Here is a 15000-nt window from a genome sequence, read left to right as displayed (position 1 = left end):
CTCTCTCTCTCTCGTTCTCCCCCCCCCCCCCCCCTCCCCCTCTTCTCACTCCCAGGCTGTAGGAGCAGGGCTAGAAGGACAAGCGGCCATCTTGTCCAGTCTGGAGGCAGAGTGTGAGTCTCTGGTAGGGTTCGTGACCCCTGGGGAGGCGGGGCGTGTCCGGGCGCATCTGGCCCAGGCAGGGCGGAGCTGGGAGGAGCTGAAGGAGAGGGTGGAGCAGCTGGGCGGACAGCTCCACCAGGGCGCCTCCTACAGGCAGAGATATAACGACAACCTAGAACAGGTACGATCACGCCAGTCTAACCCTATCTGGCTCATTTAACACTAGAACAGCCATGGGTGGGGTCATTTGATCCTGGGAGTAAAATTATTTTTATATCTTTGCACTCGATCAAATTTCAGGACCTTCCTTTCATGACTTTTCCTAGATATGTGCGTTCTACCACCCAGTATCCTTACATTTTCAAAATCACACCAGGATAAGCTAGTATAAAGCTATTTTGCAGTTTTTCTGTGTAGGAGGCAGGGTAATTTACAAGACGGCCAACTAATGGTCATTGTGTGTAAATAGAAACTTCCCACTGTAAAGACTATGGTAATTTAACCCCCAAGACGGCTCTTATAGTAGGTAAAACTATAGTGTTAATTTCATGTCTTTTATTATTATTGTTGTGATTGTTATCGTTGTTTTATCATTTATTAGCTGCACATTGTCTGTGAAGTCATCATGGGGTAAAGCCTATGACATGACTCATTCAATTCTTCAACAATTGATTTGTTTTGATGGTAATCTGACCGTTTGATCTAGTTTGCTATTGCAGTTTGCCTTGTTATTGTGAATCGACATGACCATTATGAATTATTTTCTCCATCAGGTGAAGAAAACTATAAGTGAAGTCAGAGAGAAGCTGGACCGTCCAATGACACATTGTACATCTTCCTCTGAGACATACAAAGCTCTCCAGGAGCATATGGTATGAGTTTACTACATAGGCAACATGTCTTGGCTGTCAACTTACTAATATCATGTTAGGAGCCTATGTATAACGTTTTGTTTACTGTAGCCTACTGTGCTTACAGTATAACAGTGACCAATAGACTAACAGAGGGTCCAGTTCAAGTATAACCTGTATAATTTGTTTGTTTACAGTATGAAGAGTATCATTCTCTAAGTGTGTGAATGTTGGTCTTCCCATCCTCCAGGAGGTAAGCCAGACCTTGGAGCAGCTGAAGCCCAGGCTGGTGGCTCTGTGCTCCGGTCAGAGGAGGCTGGGTGAAGGGGGTCAGCTGGAGGGAGAGGTGGCAGCCTTGCAGAAGGACCAGGGAGACTACACACAGCTGGTTTCAGAGAAACAGGCTACACTGGAGAACTTGCTAACACTATGGCAAAGGTAGGGAGATTAAATGTTTTAGTGTGTGTGTGTGTGTGTGTGTCTCAAAGGTGCATTTCTCTCATCAACTGCATTTGCATCTTTATATGATCCACAAAACGTACACGAGTCACGACCCACACACACACACACACACACACACACAAACGTTTGATGCGAAGAACATTGTTGTTTTAATTTTGTATGCATAGAAATGAAGAAATAACAGTAAATTTAACCTAAGTTCAGTCTTCACTGTGCCAGGATACATCTGAAAAAGACAAGAGCGCTGAATTAGTGGGATTCATGATATTGACTCAGTGTCAATCTTCAGCTGGTTTCCCTGTGTGTCTGAAATCCACTCTTACCTTTGGACATTTCCCGAACTGTTTAACCCACGATGGACCTCAGGACTAGATTCACCCTTTCTCCAGCAAGCAGCTGAGAGAGAGAGAGAGAGAGAGAGAGAGAGAGAGAGAGAGAGAGAGAGAGAGAGAGAGAGAGAGAGAGAGAGAGAGAGAGAGAGAGAGAGAGAGAGAGAGAGAGAGAGAGAGAGAGAGAGAGAGAGAGAGAGAGAGAGAGAGAGAGAGAGAGAGAGAGAGAGAGAGAGAGAGAGAGAGAGAGAGAGAGAGAGAGAGAGAGAGAGAGAGAGAGAGAGAGAGAGAGAGAGAGAGAGAGATATACACACTTCAGTGAAGACAGTGACAGTGGACTATTCTTGCTATTTATAACATGGAATATATCATTAATTACTTTCTTAATTAGGTTTGTTAATTATGTCTATGTTAATTAGGTCTATGGCAGAGATGTCTAGATAAAGTGTTACCATTTGAGTGTCACCTTTTCCTGTTCTTACCTTGTACTGTGATATTCATTTGGCTGACTGGCTTTCTGGTCGCTCATTGGTCAGCCTCCACTGCTCCTCTGGAGACAGTGTTCTCCTCTCCCTCTCCTCTCCCTCTCCTCTCCCTCTCTTCTCCCTCTCCTCTCCCTCTCCTCTTCCTCTCCTCTTCCTCTCCTCTGCTACCTATGATAAACCATCATCATTTTGCATTAAGTCTGTGGTGACTATAGCATGGTAATGAAGGTGTATCAAACAGTAGATTTTAGTCACTCCTGGCCCATTGTCATAGGTTACTGACAAGGTAAGGACAAGATAAAGGAATTATGAAATTTGGGTGAAATACTATGCTTTTAACACGAGCTCTATCTTCACTGTCTATCCATTTTTCACCACTCTTGAGGCCACTTCTCTTTTCCTCATCCTCCTCTTTCTCTATCCTCTTTTGAATGATTTTCTCTCCATCAAGTTTAGTTGTAGTACTCCTGTCCTCCACACACATATTTGTCTCTCCATCTTTTTGTTCTCTTGTGTCTCCCAGAGAGTCACCATTACCTGTCCGTTCTTCATCAGTCTGCAGAGCTGCATTCTCTTCGTCATCACCCTGTTTCATTTTCTTCTTCTCTTTTTGTTCTTTATCACTTGCATTTGTCTCCCAATCACTGTGGGTGTTGGGTTTCCATGCCTCATCCCCCTCTTTCTTTTCATTTTTTCGCTTTGTTCCATCACTCCTTCTATCCACACTTTCTGTGCGTCCTCCCAGACTGTTGTCTTTCCTCTTCTCCGCACAATTTCTCTCAACCTTTTGTTTTCTTTTGATCCTTGTGTCGTCACTGTCGGTTATTTCTTCACTCTCACTATAGTCAGTGTGTAACCATTCTTCATCGCATTCTACGTACTCATCCTTATTCTCAGCTATGTTTTTCTCTTCTTTCTCTCCCTCGTCCTCTTGTACTTGTCCTTTCCCTGACCTTTTTCTTTCTGTTCTCTCTCTTTCTCAACATGTTATTGATTTTTGCCTTCAACTACTCAAACTCAGTCTCCTTGCTGTCCTTTCTGCAGCTCTCTCTTTCTCCTTTCCTTTCTCTTTCTCTCTTTCTCCTTTCCTTTCTCTTTCTCTCTTTCTCCTTTCCTTCTCAGTCTTTTGCTTAACCTCCTCCTTCTCTTCCCCCTGCTTCTCTACTTTCATCACACATGTTCTCCTGCAGACATTGTCTCTGCACCTCCTTTTCTCTTTTAATCGTTTCTCCTACTCTGATTTCCCCCTTCACTCTTCTCTCTACCTCCTGCAGTTTCTCTATCCTCCTCATACTCTTGTCCACCATCTCTCTCTCTCCATCACTCACTCTCACCTCCTCTATCATAAACAACTCTCTCTCCATACCAAAGCCCATCTGTTCTCGCGCTCCCTCCACTCCTCCTCCTCCTCCTCCTCCTCCTCCTCACTTTCTCTGTTAGGGTTAGGGTTAGGTTATGTCTCTTCTCTTGCTCTCCTCTATCTCTTTCTCTTCTCTCTCCCTCTTTTGGAACTCCGCCTCCATCATCCGATAGGTCTTTCTCACTCTCTCCACCTCCATTTTCATCTTTTCTCCTTCAGTCTTTCTCTCGTCCTCCTCCTCCTCCTCCTCCTCCTCCTCCATCCTCTCATACCTCCCCTCTTTCTCTCCATCCTTCCTGATATGTTTCACAAAGCGCTGGATCTTGAGTGGCACTTTCCTCATCTGTCTGCATACTCTCTCCAGCCTCCTCTCCTTCTGCTGCTGTAGCAGGCCCACCTCCTCATCATAACACCAGTCGTCCTGATGGACATCGCTCCACACCTCCATAATGACTGTTATGGAGAAGGAGAATACTATATAGGAAAACCTGTGCATTGCTACCATAGGTGTGCAATGCTACAGTATAACAACATGGTGTAATAAGACACACATATAGCATAAACATTAAACAAAATGTCACAAAATTCTATTTCAGTTTACATTAGGGATGCAACCTCAGCAAATATAAGCAAATAAAAACCCATATTTTTAATATTGCCTTTAATTAATTAAATTATGATTATATAATGATTGGAGCACTTTGAGCTGCAACGTTTGTAGGAAAAGTTCTATACTAATAAAAGTTATTTTACATTATATATATATATGTATATTTGGCACTGAATCATAGCACAATCTAGACGTTATGATGTTTCGGACCTTTGCTTGAGGAAATGTTCTCTAACTGGACCTTCTTGTTGAATTCTAATTGAATACCCCTGCTATATGGTCTACCTTGGGCTCTGATTAAATGTCGTACCCTCTAGTTAATCATGCTTTTTTAAATGCTTCACACATTGTTTAAGACAGCCTTGCGCAAACTAGTATCAACATATTTCCCTTACCTATGTAAAAATCTCAATGATTTCTCAATCAGTGTAGAGATGATTCTTGACTGTAGTCTTTGTTTTCGGATTGTAGATGTCTTATTAACCTGAAACATTAATTAAAACTAATCACAAATCCTTATGGCACACACTGTAAATCCATATTATATAAAATAAAATGAGAGAAATGTAGACATGTGTTACTCATATTTACAACCTATTTGTCCTGAAAATATTAGTTAGAATTAAATAAATAGTTTAGATGTCTATACAGTCTGTATACTGTATAGATAAAGAATACATTAAATCATACATGTACTTGTCTGAAAAATACTCTATATATATCTGTCATAATGGACAAGTGAGGGTGCAGTCACACAAAAACCAGGAAACCCAAAATACAATAAATGAATATTTATTGATAAAGCAACACAGGGAACAGAGAGGACTAACAGTGGCACCAAATAAAAGTGATAATCTGAAAATAACAGGTGCTAGGCACCTCAAAGTACAGTAGGTGCTCACTCTAAACTGGGGTGCTAGACAGCAGGTAACTCCTACATTAGTGCAAGATGTAAACCCAGGGTATCTCAACTAGTCATCTGCCCCTGTGCACAAATAAACATAAAAGATTAACAAACAGAATACAGAGTATAACTTGAAGTACCATCAAATCATAATGTACAAAATATAATAAGTGGAAGCTTTCACATCTATACACATCTAAATTAACAAGACAAAGAAGAAACCAAAACCAAACAAGATCTCTACCCACCAGGGGCCTGTTCCTACAAAGACGATTAAATCCGATCCAGGTTTAAATCAGCTCGCGTTCCGTTCCATCAATGTGGCTCAAATAATTTGCTGCTTGGTTCCAATCCTTCTGAACAAACCTGGTAGCGAGCAGGTTTACAGGCTGGTTTAGGTAATACGTGTGTCAAAAATGTCTCACAGGCGGAAACTACATCCTGAACGACAGTTCCGTCAAGTGTCTTTTAGGAAATAGTTCCCACTTTTTACAAGATAGATAGATAGATAGTTTGATTGTGTGATAGATAGATAATTTGATATTTTGAAAGTGTGATAGATAGATAGATAACTTTATATTTTGAAAGTGTGATAGATAGATAGATAGATAGATAAATAAATAAAAAAGTGTAAAAAAAATAGGTATGTCTATCAACGTGCATTGATATCATCACAGTGGTATGTTTGGCGCAGGGGTTAAGGCAGCCAGCTAGAGGTCCGAAGGTTGCCGAAGCCTTCATGCAAATCGATTACAATATCTGTGAATCATCTAACCATCAGTAATCATGAGAAAAAAAATCTATGCCAAATCCAGGGTCCAGTTAGAAGAACATCATTTACTAGTCAGAAAGGCTTCAAACACCATTGTAATCGTGTCAGTTCTTGTAAATCAGCCTACACCATCATTTTATAGCCTTACTATAGATTATATTCAGACAACGAAATGCAGTAAAAAGTGTGTCAGAAAAGGGATTTGAACCACCGTCTTAAAATGACGAATTGATACCATGGCAGCAGTTAATACCACTATGTCGTCATGACGATATGACTGTATGTAGCCTGCTGCTGATATCACCACAGTAGTGAATGAATGTATTAAAATATGAACATATAACAATAAGTAGTAGCTAGTATGACCTACGCATTTAATCGGTCAGCAATTTCTTGCCAAACCATTTCCCTTGCCTTGTTAATTGCGGCAGTATTGCACTATTTTACATCTTATTTTTTGTCTTCATAAAGATCAATAAGTACGACCGCTGCGCAATAAGTAGGACCGCTGCCCAGTCTAGTATCTCCATTTCGACAATCGGCTCTTCTGGGCTCTTTATGTCTGTGAGCACGCGTCCAAATCGAGTATTTCCAAGCCGGTGTTCTGTGAACACTGAAGACACAAGGCTGATTCTCATTCCAGGAATCTCTTGAGGCTTGAATCCCAATCACGAGTTGCCTGAACAAGGCTTTTATTTTAATCGCGGATATACTAATCCAACGTGCGTGGAATAGCCCCCAGAGTCCTGCCACAGCTCAAACAAGAGAGAGAAAGAACTAAGGACAGAGTCTAGTATATACTATAGTGAAGGAACAGGTTGATTGATGATCAAGAACAGGTGTGGAATAATGGGACTGGAACCAACCATGCATCTGAGAAATTTAGGAGAATGACAACAGGGGGAGACAAAAACACAACACAATACAAAAAAACAACCAATAGGCCTACTTCAACACAAATAAACACCTAAAACCAACGCAGTATGTAACAATGTGTATAGCACTACTCCTGCAAATATTGCAGCTAACATGCCCAAGTTATCCACAGTACTGTGGTTTCACTTCAGATTTAATCTTTTCTCTAAAAATATGTGTTTGTGCTTGGTGTTGCAGTGCATGGATCTGTCTTTTCAATAGAATTACAGGAAGACCAAGTGAAATAAAAAGTCTTCTGCTCTAAAGAGTTAGAGTGATGTTCAAGTGTGCTCAGTCTGATTCACCTCAAGCTGATGTATTTGACCATGCCTCATTTACATATTGAACGTTACTTTGTCACCCTCAACTATTTTAGACGAGTGCTATCAGAACAAAGCACTCATACACACAAATGTGCTATGACCTGAAGAGGTTGAGTGTTGTACTCTGAGCCAAGCTTCCTGCCTTGACGAGCCAGGGAATGTTATAGCTTCTCATAATGGACCTCTGCTTCCACTTTAGATGTCCGATAGGAATGGATGATGTGTGTGTGTGTGTGTGTGTGTGTGTGTGTGTGTGTGTGTGTGTGTGTCTGTGTCTGTGTCTGTGTCTGTGTCTGTGTCTGTGTGTGTGTGTGTGTGTGTGAGTGCATGCGCACGCGTGTGTGTACAGTACAGTGGACCTAATTTCCTCCCCTGCAGGTTTGTGTATTGGGGATTAGGTTCAGTAGTGGGTGCCTTGGAGAGATAGGGCTGCTCCATTATGACCTGTCACTGGCACTGAGCTACTGACAGACAGCATTCTTACAAACAGTAGGCAGGAGAACACTGATTATGGAAGTGTGTGTGTGTGTGTGTGTGTGTGTGTGTGTCTGTGTGTGTCTGCGTGTGAGTGTGTGTGTGTGTGTGTGTGTCTGGTTTACGTGTGTGTGTGTGTGTGTGTGTGTGTGTGTGTGTGTGTGTGTGCGTTTGCATGTGTGTGTGCGTGTGAGTGTGTGTGTGTGTGTTATCTTAGGATGGAGCTTGTTGGTGTAACAACCCTGCATTTTAAGCAATTGTGTGAATCAGAGTTATATTTATCTCCATCTGGGGCCCTACTTGTCAAACTGACCCCCCGAGGCTGCGCTAATAGTAGGTAAAATAGGCACGGCTGTTCTAGTGTTAAAAGTGTCCGCCTCTTTGTTTCAGGTACGAGAAGGACAGTTCCACACTGAAGTGCTGGTTAGACAGGTGTGAGTGTGTCTCCTGTCCAGACTCTCCTCACTTCTCCACTGACAAAACAAAGCTTAGAAATGAGCTGCAAACTCTACAGGTAAGACATTCACTAGTCCATCACCACACCACATTGACTTTATCATATTAGCCTACTGTATTGACTTAGACAAAAGAAAAGTAACTAAAACATTTTTACATTTGTTTATTGTGCTGTACAGGAAATGCATAGCGAGGCGCCGGCCCATGATGCTTTGCTCCAGGGTCTGCTGAGTTCCGGGCCACGTTTGTATCCCACAGCCCCAGAGGGGCGGGTCAGGGAGATTGCTGATACCCTCACACTGTTGGAGACCAGAAACATCTCACTGAAAGAGAGCATGACACAAAGGTAACATAACTGTTTGAACTTCTGAGACAATACATCTAGGGGCAGTTACCCAGGACACAGATTAATAAGCCAAGTTCTGGACTGTACAGTACTGTAGCATCACAAATGCTTTACAGTGTAGGTCCAGGACACTGTCCATACAGTTTACATTGATGACATTAATTCATAATTACTATGAAAAATAAGGAAATATAATATATGCCAGCAGGAATTGAACCCACAACCTAAGCGTTATTAGCGCAACCAACTGAACCACAGAGGACCTCTAATCTAATAATACAAAAATAAATACTATGATAAAATGCTTACATCACTGCTTTTCACAATGCCCCACTTTGCAGTTTGACCCAGGTGAACACTGCTCCTACCTGTACGTTGCGACTTTAATATTCTGTTTGTCGGTTCTATCTCTCCTACATGTGCAGGGTCCAGAAGATGCACGCCCACCTCTCTCAGGTGGAGCTCTTCGACGAGGCCCTGTTGACCCTCACCCAGTGGAGCGAGAACTTCCTGTTTGTCCTCAGAAGCACTTCCCAGGTCGACATCGCTGACCTGCAGGCCGCCGCGGCCCAAGTCAAGGTGGGTCGTTGAAGGCCATGGTCCAACACTCTGTCAGTGTGATGGAGATCAAGCCTGCTGTAAACATCACTCCTACCCTGCTCTGCACTCTTTAACAATACGCTGCTCTTTGTTTTGGTTTAAATCAAGGATACATTTTTTTGGTCTACATCTAAGCCGTCTTATTAGCAACCCAGAGTGGTCCCCCCACACCGCAGTGCCCCATTATCATCAACACCCAAGCAGTTGAAATGGTTGACAGTTTTAAATACCTCGGAATTATACTGGACAATAAACTTAGTTTTAACCAACACACCACCGATATCTTTAAAAGGAGCCAACAAAGATTATCCGTCATCCGCAAACTTAAAGGACTGTATGTTTCCCCCCCCTCTTCTCCTACTACTGTACTAGAGCATTATCCAGCCCATCCTCATGTACTGTTCCTCCTGCTTCTTCAACATGCTCACAGTCATCAACCAACACTGCTGCCAGGATAATTGACCTCCCCACACCCAACCTCACAGCACTAAACAACAGGGCCATCTCACGCATCGCAACCACAATAAAACAGGATATCACCCACCCACTCAATCTGTACCTCGCCCCAGTGCCATCAGGGCGTAGGTACAGAACGCTAAGGTGCAATAGGGCTCGCTTTGGCAAAAGCCTGATCCCCGCACCCATTGTTGCCTTAAATAATAGACCGCGTTTGTGTGTGTACTTGTGTATCTGTCATGTGTAATACTGTCTGTTGTTGTCTGTGTTATACAGTGTTGTATATATATATATGTATACTGTACAGTGGTGTGAAAATGAATTTCCCCCTGGGGACAATAAATCTAATCTAATCTAAGTATTCACTGATTCTCTCTGATAATAAGGATGGAAATATGATAATCTAGTCTAGACTGATCGAAATGTAAGCTTGTGTGGTTCAACTCTATCCTCTCTCTGTGTTCCAGGAGCATGAGGCGTCCCTGCAGGGACAGACATCCCAGAGAGAGGCCCTCCAGCAGAAGGAGTCCTCCCTCCTCTCCTCCTCCAGCCCAGAGGCCCAGCAGCAGCTCCAGGGCCGGAGGGAGGACTGCCTGCAGCCCCTGAGCGAAGCCCAGCGCCTGCTCCACCTCCGCGGGGAAAGCCTGGCCGAGCTGGGGGCCTTCCTCCAGACCCACGCGGCTGCAGCCACGGCCGTACGGGGTTTCCACGAGGCCGTGGAGGGCAGGGGGAGCTGGGACCGATCCAAGGCAGAGGAGCTGCACCGCGGGCTGGGGGACGTGGCCGGGGACGTGGCCCACCTGGAGGCCCAGGCAGTGGGGCTGGACGGGAGGCTGAGCAAAGCTCACCTGCACCTGTGTGGGCCGGAGTGGAGAGGCTCCACGGAGAGGGGTCTGGGTCTGGGTCTTCAGGCCCAGGGGAGGACATCATGCAGGGGCCAGGCCGTGGCTCTCACGGTGGCTCTGGAGGGGGTGCAGCGGGGCCTGGGGTGGAGGCAGAGCGAGGCGGAGGCACTAGGGGCGCTGTGGAGCTCGTTCAGAGAGAGGAGGGAGGAGGTGATGAGGAGTTTGAGGGAGCTGGAGGAGAGAGCCAGGCAGGAGGGGGCCAGAGAGAACAGCGTCCCAGCTTTTCAGAACAGGTAAGCTTACTTTTTTGGGGGGGAAAAGGGTTTTGATTGCCATACATGAAATACATGTTGTGTGATAGTTCACCCAAATTACAAAATCACAGCCATGTATCCTTACGCAGAAAGGAGTCTATGGACAAGGACAGACTTCAATCCACACTTAAAGTTATGTTGATCTACTGTAGACACACATAAATATTACAGACATTATGACAATATTTTATAAGTTATCCAAAACAACAATCATATCTTATGGTTTAAATGGTCACATTGCAGTACAATGTTTTTTTTTCTCCATGTGAATGTGTTTGTCTTAATCTGGCTAAATCCCAGTGCTGTTGTCTCTCTTCCTCAGGCTGCGCTTCTTTGTCCAGTTGGAGGACGAGCTCCAGTCTCTCCAGCACTCCCAGCAGTGGCTGGGGGAGAGAGGAGGCCAGTTGGCCCAGAGAGACAGTGACCTGGCTGGGGAGGCGCGCAGGGAGGTGTCCCTGGTGGAGACAGCCTGGGAGAACGTCAGACAGCTCATCACTGAGGGGTGAGGGATGGCAGGGTGGAGGAGGGTGAAGGGGGGGTGGGTGTTGATGAGTTAGTGGCTCAAAAAAGTGCAAGATTTGGAGAGACTTAAGTTCAACACTGATAATGGCTGATGGAAGCACAACAAAAATTATAGGGTTCAAGTTCAAGGAATGGTCTTTGTAGGCTACAGTATATTGTATATTGTAAGAGGTTGTCCCGTATTTTCTGTTCTTTTAGATGATCTCCACATTGACATTATCACCTGTTAACAGTCATTACGTGTTCTCACCAGTAGTGTTTTATGTGGTATTTACCTAGCAACAATACTTTGATTGGCTACAAAATATAAATAATAATTTATACATTGTTGATGAATACAGTCACGCATATTCCCTAGAATGTTGACAATTTGGGCGACTTTATTCACCCTCACCACTAAATGAGTTACTCTACGGTACAGTATGTGTTCATGGTGCCCTCTCTCCTCTAGTCAGGAGCAGTGTGGGGTTCTGGTGGATCTCCTGCGCCAGTTCCAGTCTGTCCGGTCCACCCTCGGTACCACCCTGGAGAACGCCCAGAGCCTCACTCACAACCAACCGGACCACAACCACAACCATGAGGAGGCCAGGAGAACCCTTACACGGGTCAGAACCATACTGCGGATAACCGCGGTCCAACCATGATCCAAATAGAGAGTCCTGTCATGTTAAACTAGGCCATGTATCTGATTCACAGTACCGGAACCCATATGTGCCAAACATCTCATAGTCAAATAAACTGTGATTATGATATTGGAGTAACATAATATGAATGTATGTATGTATGTATGTATGTATGAATGCTTCACCTGTTGTTTTGATCAACAACACCACACACACAATGGAAAAATACAGCTCTTTGAAAATGCTAGATACGTCATCCTCGTGAAGTGACTTTTGAGGACAAGTGAATGTATTTGGGTCATACAAAACCAGAATCACATCTAGGACAGTAAATGCCTACTGCTCCCATGAGATTACAGTACAGTATAATCAAGGCGATGTTCGCCCTCTAGTGGCCAGATGTGGTCATCACACCTCTGTCTCTACTATGACTGATTCCAACAGCATGAAGCCGTGCAGGCTGAGCTGAGGGGGAAGCAGGAGGACATGGACCTGTTCATCAGCACTGTAGAGGACCTGCAGAGGGAGCTGGGGAAGGTTCCGGACTGTGACACACACACCATTCAGAGAGTCATGGAGGCACTGAGGGACCAGTGGCTGGAGGTGAGGCGGTCGCTAGGAGGAGTAATGTAGTAATTACTGAGGTATTAATACAGTAATAAACTTATAACTGATACAGGGTTAGTTATTAGTTAATCTGTTGAATGGTTAATGTTAAGTGGAGGTAGGGCAGGAGGTTTTTGTAATCCTTTTTGAAGGCAGCAGATTTGAAGCACTTGGTCAGAACCTTTGCACATCATTTCTGTTTGCTGTCTTCAACCATCTTTCTCTCTCCTTCTCTCTATCTCGTTCTCTCTCTCTCTTCTTATCTCTCTTTCCTTGTGGGATTCAGCTGTCTACGCAGCTGTCACAAATGAGTGTGTGATATAAACAAGTCTAGACACATTTTCCGATCCTCTCTTCTTATCTCTTCCTTCCACTCTCTCTCTCTCTCTCTCTCTCTCTCTCTCTCTCTCTCTCTCTCTCACCCCCCCCCCCTCTCTCTTGCTCCTCTTTCTGTCACAGACATTAACTCCCCCTTTTGGTAAAGGGCAGTTCACTGCACAGAGAGAAGGGAGGAGGAGGAGGGGAGAGAGAGAGACACACACAAAGAGAGAGAGAGAGAGAGACAGACAGACAGAGAGAGACAGACAGACAGGAGGAGAGAGAGAAAGAGAGAGAGAAAGAGACACACACACACACACAGATAGACACACACAGAAAGAGGCAGATTCTAAAAGCTTTTGTTGAGCAGTGTGGTGTATGACTCCTAGGCTGAAGGACCCGTGTTATTCCTGCCTCCCCTGTAGGTGTCAGAGAGGATCCAGACCAGCACAGAGAGACTCGGCCACTGTGTGGCGCTGTGGGACGACCTGCACACCATGGAGCAGGACATCGACCAATGGGCCGCCGCCTCCGTCGCCGACCTCACCGAGGGCGTGGCTAACCTCAGCACGGAGGCACGCCTTGCCACCTTTCAGGTTCGACCCCCATTGGATCATCTGATATCATGTGACACGTTCTAATGCTTTGGTCCTCATGTCGGGATCTGATGTATTGATCAGATGTTTCTTTAGAAAAATGTGAATACATTTCTGTGTTTCTTTTCTGACACATCGCTAGTCAACTAACACAGCTTGTTTTGTGAGCCTGCTAACAATGTAAAGTAGTGTTATAGTTAACTAGGTAGCAGTGGGGGATTACTCACCCAATCCATTGCGTTGCAATATTTTGGCTTGACTAGCGAGTTTGTGTTGTGATTGTCAACAACGTTGAAAAGTAATTATGTGTTTCAAATGAAAAGTCATAAACATTTTGATTGGTTGCCGACATGCGGACCAAAAGACGCGGACCAAAGTCTCACATATGAATGACCATACTGGAGGTTCTTAATTTCTTAATCCATGTAGGGGAGTGAACAAACACACACTTCAGGGTTATAGGGGCCAGAATTGAACCTTGAAGGTCAACCTGTTGCATTCGGTCCCTCTCTCTCTCTCTCTGTTTGAGCAGACAGAGGTGGAGATGAGAGAGCAGGCGTTGGACGCCCTGCAGGAGAGGATGACAGAGATGAAGGAGGTGGCCAAGCTGAAGGAGACGCCCATCCAGCTCCAGGTGAGTCACTGAGGGAACCAGAGAGGCTGTATCTAGGACAGGGCTCTTTCAGAGAAAAGAGGGCAACATGAGTCTGAGCCTACATAGACACTGGACACAGAAGGTGCTGTAAGTATCGTAATGTACAGTAAACAGAACACCTCTTCTCTTCTCTTGTCTTGTCTCCTCTCCTTTCATCTCTTCTCTTCTAAATGGTAAATGGACTGCACTTATATAGCGCCTTATTCCAAAGCGCTTTACAATGGCCTCTCATTCACCCGTTCACACACACATTCACACACCAATGGCGGCGAGCTACCATGCAAGGCACCGGCCCGCTCATTGGGAGCAATTTGGGGTTCAGTGTCTTGCCCAAGGACAACTTGACATGTGGCCAGTCGGGATTCGAACCGCCGACCTGCCGACCTTGCGGCCATTAGATGCCGGCTCTACCTCCTGCTACCTCCTACCTTCTTGTCCTTTTTGTTCTCTTCTGTTCTCTCCTCTCCTCTCTTCTATCTCATCTATCTTCTTCACATGATTATGTACTGTAGCACTTCGTAGGTTCAGAGGACCACTTGTAGCCAGCATCGTTATACAAGACATTTACATTTGTAAATCTTTGCCATTTAGCCGACCCCTTATTCCAAAGCGACTTACAATCAAAAGACAAACAACTAGCTTCATGAGGAACTATATATTATATAATATATATTATATCCAGTAGATACAGCATTTGTTGTCTCTCTTTCACTTACAGGTTATGGAGGCGGACCTAAGGAAGAAGATCGGCCACGCCCAGGAAGTGTACGACCAGGCCAAGCACACCCTGACCTACTTCAGCTTCCAGAAGCAGCGGCTGGAGGACCTCATATCTCAAATGGCCGAGCGGCTGGACACAGTGGAGAGATCCCTGTCTGAACTGTCAGAGGCCTCCGACCCAGAGGGTATGAGCAGGGTGAAGGTATGGACCTCTCCGATTCAACCAATGGAAGCGTACCAATTGTAGCATAGTGAAATTACACCCTGCTCTTATTGGTGAGATGTGTTTTTTTATGGTTATTTAACTCTATATGAAGTCATTGCTGACCCAGACTCAACCATTACAGTTTTATAGA

At 44.6% G+C, this 15000-nt stretch overlaps 1 protein-coding gene across 1 annotated transcript in view; it reads left to right on the top strand.

The window, feature by feature from the left end:
* syne1a (spectrin repeat containing, nuclear envelope 1a) overlaps positions 1–15000 on the top strand; it is a gene marked incomplete at its 5' end in the record, with an annotated part of 196473 nt that overhangs the window by 51846 nt on the left and 129627 nt on the right. The window contains 13 exon segments of the mRNA XM_080536159.1: positions 56–283; positions 876–974; positions 1204–1391; positions 7978–8101; positions 8223–8389; positions 8815–8968; positions 9913–10583; positions 10927–11106; positions 11578–11731; positions 12194–12352; positions 13099–13269; positions 13802–13903; positions 14643–14846. Coding sequence (XP_080392285.1) covers positions 56–283; positions 876–974; positions 1204–1391; positions 7978–8101; positions 8223–8389; positions 8815–8968; positions 9913–10583; positions 10927–11106; positions 11578–11731; positions 12194–12352; positions 13099–13269; positions 13802–13903; positions 14643–14846 — 2601 coding nt within the window.

This window comes from Nansenia antarctica (genome assembly GCF_963989245.1).
Source record: "Nansenia antarctica genome assembly, chromosome: 1".
Classification (NCBI taxonomy): domain Eukaryota; kingdom Metazoa; phylum Chordata; class Actinopteri; order Argentiniformes; family Microstomatidae; genus Nansenia; species Nansenia antarctica.
This window is presented reverse-complemented; position numbering and strand designations above follow the sequence as displayed.